Raw genomic sequence first — 13001 nt, 5'->3', positions numbered from 1 at the left:
CCCACTCACACTTCATTCACATATTGAATTGTATCCCCCACTCACACTTCATTCACATATTGAATTGTATCCCCCACTCACACTTCATTCACATATTGAATTGTATCCCCCACTCACACTTCATTCACATATTGAATTGTATCCCCCACTCACACTTCATTCACATATTGAATGGTATCCCCCAATCACACTTCATTCACATATTGAATGATATCCCCCACTCACACTTCATTCACATATTGAACTGTATCCCCCACTCACCCTTCATTCACACTACTGTTGCATTAGCTTCATTCACAGTCAACTGATATCAGTGGCAATTCTGCCTTTTCACATCAATAGATAATTGTTATGTGTGTGATTTGTGTTCATTATAGAACATTTTGTCTTTTACTCTGCAGTTCTCGTGTGAAAATGTTTCGCTGTGTTACTGTGAATGAGGAATATGTTCTGTGTGTTGTCTTCCAATTCACATTTGAGACTTCTTTATTTTCTTCATTGTCGTGATTGTCTCTTTTGACTGATGTATTTTGTCACTGTTGACAGATGTATTTTGGCATTGTTGACTAATGTATTCTGTCATTGTTGACTAATGTATTCCGTCACTGTTGATCAATGTTTTTTGTCATTGTTGACTAATGTATTTTGTCATTGTTGACTGATGTATTTTGTCATTGTTGATTAATGTATTTTGTCTCAGGTGACTGATGTATTTTGTCATTGTTGATTGATGTATTCTGTCATTGTTGATTAATGTATTTTGTCTCAGGTGACTGATGTATTTTGTCATTGTTGACTAATGTATTCTGTCATTGTTGATTAATGTATTTTGTCTCAGGTGACTGATGTATTCTGTCATTGGTGATTGATGTATTTTGTCATTGTTGACTAATGTATTCTGTCATTGTTGACTAATGTATTTTGTCTCAGGTGACTGATGTATTCTGTCATTGGTGATTATTGTATTTCAGTTACATCTACAGCCATCGGACAGTCACGTCTGAGCAACACTATTCACGTAACCTCCTCTTCCCCCTCAACAACTCCTGTAGGACTATCGTCCCATCAATCCGCCCATCACTGGACTCCCATCTATATCACCTTTTCCCCCCCGAAACCCGTCCTGACCTGATGGGTTCTGCTAGGCTTCAGTGCCGCGGGACTTTCATCCTCCTTGATTTAATTGGCATCTCGTTCCTCCCTTTCACTCCCTCCCTTCCTCACTTGTGTTCTGAGGGGTCTCAGACGTACCCTGTCCCTCCCTTACTTTTCACGCCTTAATTGGTCTCGTGTGTTACACGTCGTTCCCTTTTGGCTCGTGTGTTTACCTCTGGTGCTGAGGACAAATACACGAAAATGGGTGAGGTTGGTAGCATATAGGGAGCCTGTCTGTTTTGCTGTGGGTGAGGTGCATGGTCTGTGGGCAGACTACCTGTCTACCCTAAGTGAGGTTTGGTACATGGTGAGCCTGTCTGTCTAGCCTTGGTGATGTGGGGCATGTGGGGAGACTATTCATCTGTCCTGAGGGAAGTATGGTATGTGGGGGTGGGAAAGAGGACATGTATGCCCTTTCTCTTGTTCCTGTTACTTGTCTTCCTGTGTCTGTTGCCCACTGACCTACTCTCTTCTGCCCTTATCTATTTATACTTCCTTGTCTGTGTCTCTCCGTCTGCTGTCTCTCATCTGCTCCCTCTCCTTTACCTGTTGCTTCCTTTAGCCTCCTCCCTCCCTGCTTGTTTCTTCCTCAGTCTAATGTCTTCTACCTGCTTCCCCTGCTGGATATGTCCTGCTTCTTCATCCCTCACTTGCTCTCTCCCACCTGCTTGTTTCCCCTATTTACTCACTCGTACCTGCTTCTTCTACTTGCTGTTCTCTACCATCTTTCCTGTTTCTTCTGTTCCCTATATTTCTTCCCTCCTACTTGTTGGCTCTTAACTGCTAACCACTTCCCTGCTGACTCTCTGCGTGCAGTTCCTTGTTTGACGTCGACGTCTGGAAGACCTCTCTCTCTCTCTCTCTCTCTCTCTCTCTCTCTCTCTCTCTCTCTCTATATATATATATATATATATGTGTGTGTGTGTGTGTGTGTGTGTGTCCTACAAAATCTGTGCCACAATCATTACAGTTCACCATCATACGATGGCGCGATCGCCGTGGGAAATTGTACACCTTTAAGTTCCTGATAATTTTTTTCCCTCCTCAGGTGCAAACATTGATAAAAGTCTGATACCTGTAGTGATATCAACAGACGATCCAAAACAGAGCTGGTATCTGCTGAGGAACGTGGAACACTTACTACCTCTGCATCTCCGCTCTAACTTACCAGTTTACGAAGGCCTTCAAACCTTCATCTTCCTTCCCAACCACCAACATCCAAAATAAAGATGACCCAGCGTTTTATAATACGACATTCCTCTTCTTCTTCCTCCTCCTCCTCCTCCAACCTCCACAACATTACGTCACCACACATCGAATCACCATCCTCAACACCTTGTCTAAACAATTTTTCTTTTTTTTGTGGGAGACATCGAAAGGTAAAAGGAGATAAAGGGATTAGGTCAGTAGGAAGGAAATCACTCAATAGATACTCACAACAACGTCGCTGTGTCTTCACATGTCACTGGCTAAATCTTATCAATGGTGATGATAAGGTCGTTGACTTATCAGAGGTCTTGCAGCCCCCAAGCAAGCAACTTGCTCATTACGTGAGCTCCTCCGACCAAGACCACCACCCCAGCAGCGTCTCAGCGAAGGACGCGGGGTCCCTTAAGAATCTGACTGAGACCTGCTCGACTCGTTGAGCGCGAAGGTACGCCCCTCGAGCACGACGGTACGACCCTTGAGCACGAGAGTACGACCCTTGAGCACGACGGTACGACCTTTAAGGGCGACGGTACAACCCTTGAGGACGAGAGTACGACCTTTGAGCACGACGGTACGATCCTTGAGCACGACGGGACAACCCTTGAGGCCGAGAGTACGACCCTTGAGCACGACGGTACAACCCTTAAGCACGACGGTACGGCCCTTGAGCAGGACGGGACGACCCTTGGGTATGATAGACGGGGGTCAGGTCAAAGGGCGAGGGCATCACACTCAGTGGTTATAACAGTCTTACTCAAGGGTTGTGACGTCATGCTCAAGGGTTGTACCGTCATTCACAATGGTTGTATCGTCGTGCTAAGGGATTGTACCGTCATGCTCAAAGATTGTACCGTCATTCACATGGGTTGTATCGTCGTGCTCAAGAGTTGTACCGTCATGCTCAAGGGTTTACATTCTGTTGTTCCGTTTACCTGTTTATTCTCTCTGTTGTGCTGGACTCTTCAGTGTTAGCAGATCGAAGCTGTTCATTGTGACAGCGTTAGAAAAAGACAGAACTGGAATGTGACAGCGTTGGAATATGACAGTGTTGGAATATGACGGTGTTGGAATATCACACCTTTAGCTCCGTCAGTGTTGGCATGAGACAGCGTTGCAATACGACAGTGTTGGAATATGACAGTGTTGGGTTTGTCATTGTTACAAAATGAGACGGTGGAAAGGGAGGGACAGAAGTGCAGTGTGACAGTTATGGAGCAGGACAGTAGTGTTGAGTGCTGCAATATAGAAAAACTAGAACAACCTCATCTAAATACACTATTACTGCAGTAACTGAATTCTCAGAATCTAATTGTTCTGGAAAACAACTGAAGTGACGAGATAATGAAGTTTTTTTTGAATATCACAGTAATCTATGGCTGGGTGGACGATATATATATGTTTACATAGAAAGTTATATTAGTACATAGCACCAGTGTTAAGTTATTGCTCTGTTAGAATTTTCTGGTGTCATAGGATAGCAACGTTGAATGAAGACGACATACTGATGTCAGTGTTTGATGCCCACTGCGTCAGAATACTGAAAAGGTGAAGATATCGAAGTAGTACGGACGATTATCCTAGAAAATCCTAGTCCTAAAATATCGCTGTGTTAGAGCTAGAAAATACTAGATATTGTAGTGAGAGACTATCGCAAATTTCAAAATCTTGCAATACCTGGAATATCGTCAGAATATCATGATGGTGGGGCGGTATTGTGGACGGAAATCGAGTCTCAGAATATCGCATTATACGGAAATTGCTGGGTCAGGCTTTCACATCTTGGCGATTAACATCATAGTTCCAATCGGAGCCACAGCGAGTTAAATAGATGTACGAAGATCAGAAAAAGGTGGAGGAGGGGTTCAGCTGGCGCTCTTCCAGTATTTGCAGACGCGAGTGTCCTGAGACCTTGTGAAGGTTTCCAGGAAGAGAGATGAGTCTAAAAAGAGGGAGGAGCATTTCACAGCCTCGCTGTGTGAGGGAAGAAGTGAGTATCATACTCCAGCACGGAGCATACACACAGAGAAGGCTGTAAAAGTACATATCCGCTTAATCTTGTACACACACTAGTTCGATTGATATTACACACACGCACACACACACACACACACACACACACACACACACACACACACACACACATACGCACATACTAGTCCCTTCAATCTTACAGATGCACTAGGATAATGATCAATCATTACCTGAGAGGAAGAGATCAAAGAATGATAACAATAAAAAACCCCCTCATTCGACGTATCAATTCCTCTTTGAAATCTCTCAACTGGAAACCCCTTTCTCTTCGCTTTGATGCTCTCTCTCTCTCTCTCTCTCTCTCTCTCTCTCTCTCTCTCTCTCTCTCTCTCTTACAGACATTGCATTGGCTTCTGGTTTGGAGACCTATCTTCCTGCGTGCCGTCTCCTTCTCCGGGAGGCTCATACAGCACCCACCATTCCCCATGACACACATCCTGTAGATGATAATATACGTCATTGATGACGAACCATGGACTGCGTGCGTCGATGTGTGTGCCCCCTTCCCCCCTCTCCCTCCCTCTCTATAACGAAGCGACAGAACTCCGTATTTCCCCCGACCCTCTTTTGACAACCCGTTTTCCCCTCAAAACAGGCGGGTTCCATTATCAGGTGAAGTAACCCAATAGTACCTCTTACAGTTCCCTCTCGACGAGGGGGACATCGAAGTAAGCCACGAGCGTCCATAATCGTCCATCTTTCAATCATTTAAAAAAGGGAAAAGAGAAAAAAAAAATATCGAGCCTGTTTGGCTAGTTAAAAGATTATCAATTCAATTCAAAGAACTCTCTGATAAGGGTTATCTGGATGCTGGCTTTATCGTGAGGAAACTGACGTCATGCCTTTGATATGATCCCCCCTCCACCACGTCTTGTAGTGTATACTCTTCTTAAGTCATATCCGACTTGGCTAGGATAAAAGATGAGTCCTCTTTGTGGCCGCCTGGAATGAGGAGGAAAATGAAAATGGACGAGAAAGTGAATGTAGGGGAAATTACTCTGTGCTCCACAGGTGCTTCCAGATAGACAAAAGAAGAATATTCCAAAGTTTTGCGGTCAGAGGAAAGAAAACGATATCATAACGGTAAATCTTCAGGTGGTTGGTCTCCACAGAAAATGTATGGGAAGCAGCAGCCAGACGCGTTTCGCAGGGGTCACGTCGTAGTGGTTGGAGGACACGCAGACAGCTCATAAGAGCTGCGGCCGAGATGATACGTGCAGAACAGAGAGAAGGGAGCAACATCATGGCGGATGGAGAGGAATGACAGTAAAGAGGTGTTAAAAGGAAGGTTGATGAGGCGGTGGGTCTGGACGCACACTCTGGGTAAGAGAATGTTGAAAGAAGATCCAGAGCAGCGATGTGACAGCAGTAGTCCATACTATGAAGACTAGAACCCCTCTAAATGTGGAACAGCTGCTCAGAAAAGAAAGCCAATTTCGGTATCTATACAAAATAACAACAAGATTTTGAGGAACAGATTCTGTAATATCCATTAAGTAGGGGATTTCTGGGTAGAATAAAGGATCTGGATATACCCTCTATGTTTACGTTCTTGTAGGGTTGAATTGTGGTGTTCTGAAATTCAATATCAGGAAACGAGTGAGATTTAGAAAGAGATTTAAGCAGAAATTGAATCCTTAAGCACCACTGGATCTGATCAGGTTACTACTTCCCCGTTCAAGGATGATGGGCAGGATCGAAGAAAATGAATATGATCAGTGTTAGAAAAAGGAATGGGTATTGGAGGCAGGTGGGAAGAGAAGGTAAGAAGGAGTCAGTAGGATTGGGGGCTGAAAAAAGATTATTCATGGAGAGAAGAAAACGGAAAAGCGATTTGACTGAACCCTAAGGGACACACACACACACACACACACACACACACGCACACACACACACACACACACACACACGCACACACACATACACACACACATACACACACACACACACATACACCAATGTTGACGGTGTAAGAGGGCGAAGTTACACGAGAATATGCATCAAAAACGAACGAACAGAAATACCAAGGGAAGGGAGATCATAAAGTGAAGACTTCTGCCATACCCTGTCACTAAAGAAGATATTGAGGACGAAGGCAAAAGATTCACTAAAGTCCCCAAGAGAGGAGGAGCAAAAGTGAGTCACACAAGAGAAGATGGAAGCAAGATTCTGTGTTTAAGAAAAGGAAAATTAAGGAGAGTCTCAACGGCTTTGGAGACATTAAAGTAAGAATGATGGGGTAATAGGCCGAAGGATAACTGGTGTCCTTGTTTTAGGGATGGGCTCTAGCACGTCACGCTTCTAAGAGACGACCATGAAAGAGAACCGATAGAGATTTTTGTCTTCAAGTTAGAAACAAGAGAAAAATCTGAAAATCTTACTTAAATTCACCATTCACTTAACAACGTCTTGTCTACAGCAGCCTGACGTATCAACCCTCACGTATCATAGCGTGAGACATTGCGCCACTCCACGCCTCACCCACTCTCTCTTCTACAGCTACTACTCTGCTTTCTTCTGCTGTTGAGAACTAGTCACTTGCGTGTCACAAGGCCATGAGGGAGCATCACCCTGCTCGTACATCTTACTCCCATCTTTCCAGAGCCCACCTGCTGCGACAGGATCATGTTTGGCAAGAGATTACGACAGCTGTACGTGTTGTTGCTGTGTCTCCTGCTCGGCTTGGTCGTCCCTTATCTCCTGGCTTCTTACGCCTTCACGGGAACATCTAGTGAGACGCGTGGGTTCTGCGGCTTGAACGTATCTTACAGGTGAGTCGAGGGGATGTTGTTGTGGGGAGAGGGAGTATGCGGGTGTGTGGTGTGGTTGTCGGCGGGTGATGAGGGGTATTTAGGTGACAACACATGGGTCAGTAAGCCAGGAGAGGGATGGACGAAGGTGAGAATTGCGGGCAAGTAGATGGATAGATGTAGATATGTTGTGTTAGGGCAAGCAGTATGTATTAGATTCTTAGGTAAAGGGTTCAATTTTTCTCCGTGGATATACAGATATGAATCATTCTTTCACGTCTATAACTTTACCATAGAAGTTCAATAAGCGCATATGAGTCTAAGTCCTACACAGTATACATTAAAGCGAGCCAAAATTCATATATTTTCGAAGTATCTTAGATCTGTGTCACACGGGTGGAGCAAGAGGAGAATGTTTGATACAAGTTATTATTGTGAGGAGCCAGTGTAGTTGCTCTTTGTGTCTTTTCAGCAACAAAAAACGGCCGTGTTATTTCCATAAATAGGACGTAAATGTATCCCCTCTCTCTCTCTCTCTCTCTCTCTCTCTCTCTCTCTCTCTCTCTCTCTACTCTCTCCATCACTTGCTCTCTCTTTTCTCTCACCCTCACCTAACTCCGCATATAACTATCTTCTAACTCTATTGACTCCATCACCTCTCTCTCTCTCTCTCTCTCTCTCTCTCTCTCTCTCTCTCTCTCTCTCTCGCCCCACGCCACTGCTCTTCCCACCCCATCCATGCCACCTTCGCATCCTGACCGCTCATCTCCAAGCCAAGTCGTACTCGCGCTCAGGTACACACAAACACACACACATAATAATACCCCGGCGGGGATAATGGATTTCCTTCCTGGACACATGGGAAGATCCTCCTGCCCTTTGATGGCAGGGCGACTAAGAGACACGCTGGTAATCAACAGCAGCGACAATACAGGACTCACCTGGCTGCGCCTGGATGTAACAATCCTCAGTGATCTAATTAATAATACGCATGAACCTTGGTGCGGACATCATCTATTAATCTGACGACGTTCACCTGGGGACGTCTCCGTATTGTCCAACAGGCGTTTCACAGCTGCTGAAATGAGGGGGTCTCCCTCGGAGAGGAGGAGGACTACTGCCACTCTCCCGTGCCACAGCACCTTAGCCGTCCTGTGATCCCCGTCTTACGTAAAGTCATCAAGGCTCTGACTTAGGGTAGAATCCCTCGTTCCGCTCGGAGTCAATCTTAACCCTCTTATTTTTGATTTTTAAAGCATTTGATGCCATTTTAAACTTGCTGATCCACCGGGTGTCATCTTGATTATGTATATTATATATTCATGTATTTATACATAGGGTTCTCTCGCCCTTCATCCACGACCGTCTCATGTTAATGTTCCATCATTACACTTGTCCCCCGTGTTAGCATTGACATAATGATCTATGATTAATGCCTCTAACGCACGTCGCGTCAACCATTTTCCATTGAATGTATTTGGTAACTAATACGTTTCTTTCTTGCTAATTCGGAATCCAACGGAGAATCTTTTGTCATCCTCAACGTCCTTGGAGAGAAGAGAATCCTGACACCAGTTTTCATCATCCCTGGTGCCTATAACTGATATTTAGGACACGTCATGTGTGATCTATTATTGCATTCCATGTGTCTCATTCCATTAACAATAGACATTACAGTATGACTACGCAATGACTTCATTTGTTCATATTTATTCTGGTTTAGTCATCTATTTATCGTCTTTTTAGGGGTGCTACATCTCTCTTTTTTTTTTCTTTTTTTTTAGGTTCGACTGTCTGCCAAGTTCGGTGCCCGGGGAGAACCACTGTCACAGTCTTGGCTGTTGTTACGACGTGATGATTCAGAGTGACGTGTACGCCCCACTCTGTTTCCACTCCGTCCCATCAGAGTACGGCTACACCATCCAGAAGACCAAGTCGTCGTCATCATCGTCATCATCATCGTCATCAGCCATCCGTTCAAAACCAGTTACTTACAAGATGGGCGACCAACAGGAGTTAACTTTAAACCTCACTTCCCTCCGTGACAAAACGATCTTCAACACGACTGCCTGGCCTCTGCAGATGAAGGTCCAGCGACAAGGCGACGACCTACTGCGTCTCCTTCTGTGGAGCCCATCGAACAACGAGTATGTGGATGACGATTTTCAGCCAGCAGATGCTGCTGATGCTCAGCTCGATGTTATCGTCGAGGAGAAGGAAGGCGGAGAGTTTAACATAACGATCCTCCGCGTCGCCACGAACGAAACCTTGATAGAGACGGTGTACGGACCGTTGATCTATGGGGAGAAGTACATAGAAATCACGTCGAAGATACCCACACGTGATCTCTACGGTCTCGGCCAGAGGGATAACATCGAACTCTCGCCGAACTTCGACCACCGAGATCGATGGGCGCTCTTCAGCCGCGAGGACGTGGCCAAAACAGGCGCCACCTACGGCGTTCACCCGTTCCTCATGAACTTCGAGAGATCCGGGAAGATGTATGGGCTGTACCTACGTAACTCCGCTCCGGTAGAGGTCGGGGTTCTGCCCATCCCAGCGCTGGTGTTCCGGGCTGTCGGAGGGGCGCTGGACCTGAGGCTCATGGCTGGCCCGAGTCCTCGAGATGTCACGAGACAGTACACGAGGATGGTGGGTCTGCCGGCCCTGCCACCGTACTGGGCCTTGGGTTACCACTTGTGTCGAACTTCCTCCAATTCATCGGAGTACGAGTGAGTAAAAGAGCTTTTCTAGTTTCCCCTCTAATCATATGTTTTTCTTCTACGTCTTTCACCCACGTGGAAGGTAAAATGATAAGTATCATCATCTTACGGTATATTGTCTTTTAACTGTGTGGTTTCCTCGGCAATGATTCATAATCTTGAGTATCTCTTTCATCCTAGGAGCATCGTTCAGGCAATGGAGGAAGCAAAAATCCCTTACGAGAGCGACTGTATCGACGCGCGGCTCAACTATCCGAACTCCTTCTCTGAGCTGTCACAAGAGGCGCTTCAAAGGATCGAAGACATGAAGGACGCCGGGAGGAAGTTCCTTTTGGTCCAGTATCCTTTTCTTCCTGTTGGGAGCGACGCCTTCAACGCGGCTCAAAATGAGCAGGTTCTTATGGAGGTGAGTCGGGTAAAAAGGTTCGAATCTACTTCAGGTTCAAAAATAGAAGCGTCTGAGTCTAGCTTCTAAAGGCGAGGAGAAAATCAGAAATATATGATTTTCGCTCAATATATTTTTGCTAAATCTACATATAAGGCTCTAATAGAAGTGTCTGATACCAGCTTAAGTTTCTGAGGAGAGAGAGAATTCTGGAATATATATGAGCTATAAATACTTTTGCTAAATTTAGAAAGACTTTTCGTAATGTAGATCTCTGATGCATATCTCTTGTCAAAGTATTTTTGCAGAATGTAACTCGGCACGATTTCATCTTGATTTTCTCGAAAACTTTAATATATAATCTATACCTTTAGTTCAAAATTCTGAGGTGCTAAAAATGGAAACCTCTCTGCTGATGCCAAGTACCGAGTGTAAAAATATCACTACGAAGAGTCCAATGCCAACTTTAAACTCTGAACGCAACCGGGCAAATCTAATGACCATTTACGAAGATAAATAAAAAGGATTTATTCAGTAATATAACCATGAAATACCGCTTGACTCTGGTTTTTCGTCGCGTGAGAAGGTAACGAGTGTGAATATTGACTTTCCTTAATGCGAAAGTAAAAGATATAAGGACCTGCAGGACTCGTTTACTTTTCATCGTTCGTGGCAAAGGACGCCAAAATCCATTTGGCTTCGGAGTTTGAAATGAACCATCCTTTTTGAACGCATACACTGGCGAATAAGACAGCATTAGTGGACGTGACTTTGAAATCGAGAGGAAACTGTAGCTTAGAAAATGTATTGAATTGAAAAGAAAATTAATGAAAGCTAGTAGTTAAAGGAGTAATAAGGGATGGATGAAACATTCAACTAATATTAAAGTTTTTCATAAAAAAGACAGACGAACGAACCGCGGTTCATTTCCAGCGAAGAAAAGATGCAATACATGAGAGTATGAGAACAGGTTCGAAGACCAATGCAGCTGTCTCGATTGTGGCAAAGAAGCCCTGAAACTTTTCACACGCGATTCACTTAGATGGATAAAGCTTTGTGGGGAAAATACAACACAAAAATTAGGTCCCAAAACACATCCTTCTGTGACATCGGTGGCAAGCGCTCCGGAAAGGTTCGAAGCGTGATTTCCTTTATTGAGACAGAATCAACAATCTATCTTCCGAGAAATGTAATATCAAACTATTCCAAAAATAAAAAAACTCCCCATACTTTTGCCCTACCGACCCAGACTAATACAGATTACCGAAACAGTTTGCAACTTTCGATGTGGACTGTTTCTGAAATGACTGACACTTGTGTAAACGATATTTTAGTGGTGACTCGTGTAAAAAATAAACCAATTCTCTTTGTTGAAAGATATGCTAAAATAATTCACATGATAAAGGTTTACTTTCTACGAATATTCAAGGCACATTTGGTAATGAAATTGCAAATTATTCTCCACTCCTTTTTATACCTTAACTTCCTACCCTAGAGGTCTCTTCTATAGGGCTCCTGCAGCGTTCAGGAAGTCTGCCACGTCTACTGGATAGGAGCGGAAAAGTCTTAATAACTCAGTATACATGAAGGTAGAATTAGAGGAAACTGATGAAGTCGATATGTTGCCCTTCAGGTGAGCCAGGCTAACGAAACTCTACCTTACTACGGCTCTGTCGATGGGAAGGCGGTCGCCTACCCGGATTACCTGGATGAGGACTCGTTTCTCAAGTGGCTCCGTAATGACCCCACCATCACGGAGCTGTACTCACACGCTGACGGCGTCCTTCTCTTCAGGAACACTCCCTTAAACCAAGCTGGTCTGAACTACACCGCTTGGATCGGTGAGTAATATCGGTTGGTTGAGTTATCGGCTGGATGATGGGTTGGATGAGTTATCGGTTGGATGATCGGTTGGTTGAGTTATCGGTTGGATGATCGGTTGGTTGAGTTATCGGTTGGATGATCGGTTGGTTGAGTTATCGGTTGGATGATCGGTTGGTTGAGTTATCGGTTGGATGATCGGTTGGTTGAGTTATCGATTGGATGATCGGTTGGTTGAGTTATCGGTTGGATGATCGGTTGGTTGAGTTATCGGTTGGATGATCAGTTGGTTGAGCTATAAAATCTGGAACCTTCGTCTTCAGTTCTTCAAGATCAGGCCAAGACCAGAACACACTCTCGCTTTGTATATGGCTTTCGAGTAGACTGGAAGCTGCTGGAATCTCAAGATATGGAATGATAGAACCAGACTGTCTGATCTTTTGATGATAAGCTTAGTAACGTAAGCAATGATGAACTTATTCTTGAATACGTAATCTTGAGTTAAAGAGTTCAGCGAGGTTTTCTCGTGTATATAACCCAGAGGCAAGATGCGAGATTTAAGTGAGGTTTCCCTCCGTACTTAACTTGGAATTAAGATTTAAATGATGTTATATGATGGGTTATAAGTAGAAGTAACAATTATATGTTAATTTCGTGGATCCTGGGTGTAGGAGGGTCTCTTAATTGTGACGGAATTTCGATCGAGAAAGAACTATATATCAGGAACGCTTTTAAACACACACACACACACACACAAAGAGGCGTTTCGAATCTTAAGAAGACTAGGTTACAGGATTACAGGGGATCTCAGATACAGTAGGCACAGATATGGGTAGATGGTTACGTGTCTAAGAGAAGTTAAGACATCAGAGGACAGGGGTTAGTTTGACGTATTCAGAGGTGGCTCAAGACGTTGGTCGGGCCATG

The 13001-nt window shown here is 44.3% G+C and overlaps 1 protein-coding gene across 8 annotated transcripts in view; it reads left to right on the top strand.

Moving 5' to 3' along the window:
* The window catches only part of LOC139759514 (lysosomal alpha-glucosidase-like), a 34541-nt gene that overhangs the window by 7989 nt on the left and 13551 nt on the right, over nt 1–13001 (top strand). For 5 of the 8 annotated variants that reach the window (XM_071681720.1, XM_071681718.1, XM_071681716.1 and 2 more), the window contains exons 3-6: nt 6998–7166; nt 8930–9877; nt 10049–10274; nt 11887–12094. In XM_071681720.1, coding sequence (XP_071537821.1) covers nt 6998–7166; nt 8930–9877; nt 10049–10274; nt 11887–12094 — 1551 coding nt within the window. Of the gene's footprint in view, nt 1–2655; nt 2873–6997; nt 7167–8929; nt 9878–10048; nt 10275–11886; nt 12095–13001 lie in introns of those variants that run through there. The other 3 variants (XM_071681722.1, XM_071681723.1, XM_071681724.1) reach the window with 3 other exon arrangements.

This window comes from Panulirus ornatus, chromosome 33 (genome assembly GCF_036320965.1).
Source record: "Panulirus ornatus isolate Po-2019 chromosome 33, ASM3632096v1, whole genome shotgun sequence".
In the NCBI taxonomy this organism is placed as follows: Eukaryota; Metazoa; Arthropoda; class Malacostraca; order Decapoda; family Palinuridae; genus Panulirus; species Panulirus ornatus.
This window is presented reverse-complemented; position numbering and strand designations above follow the sequence as displayed.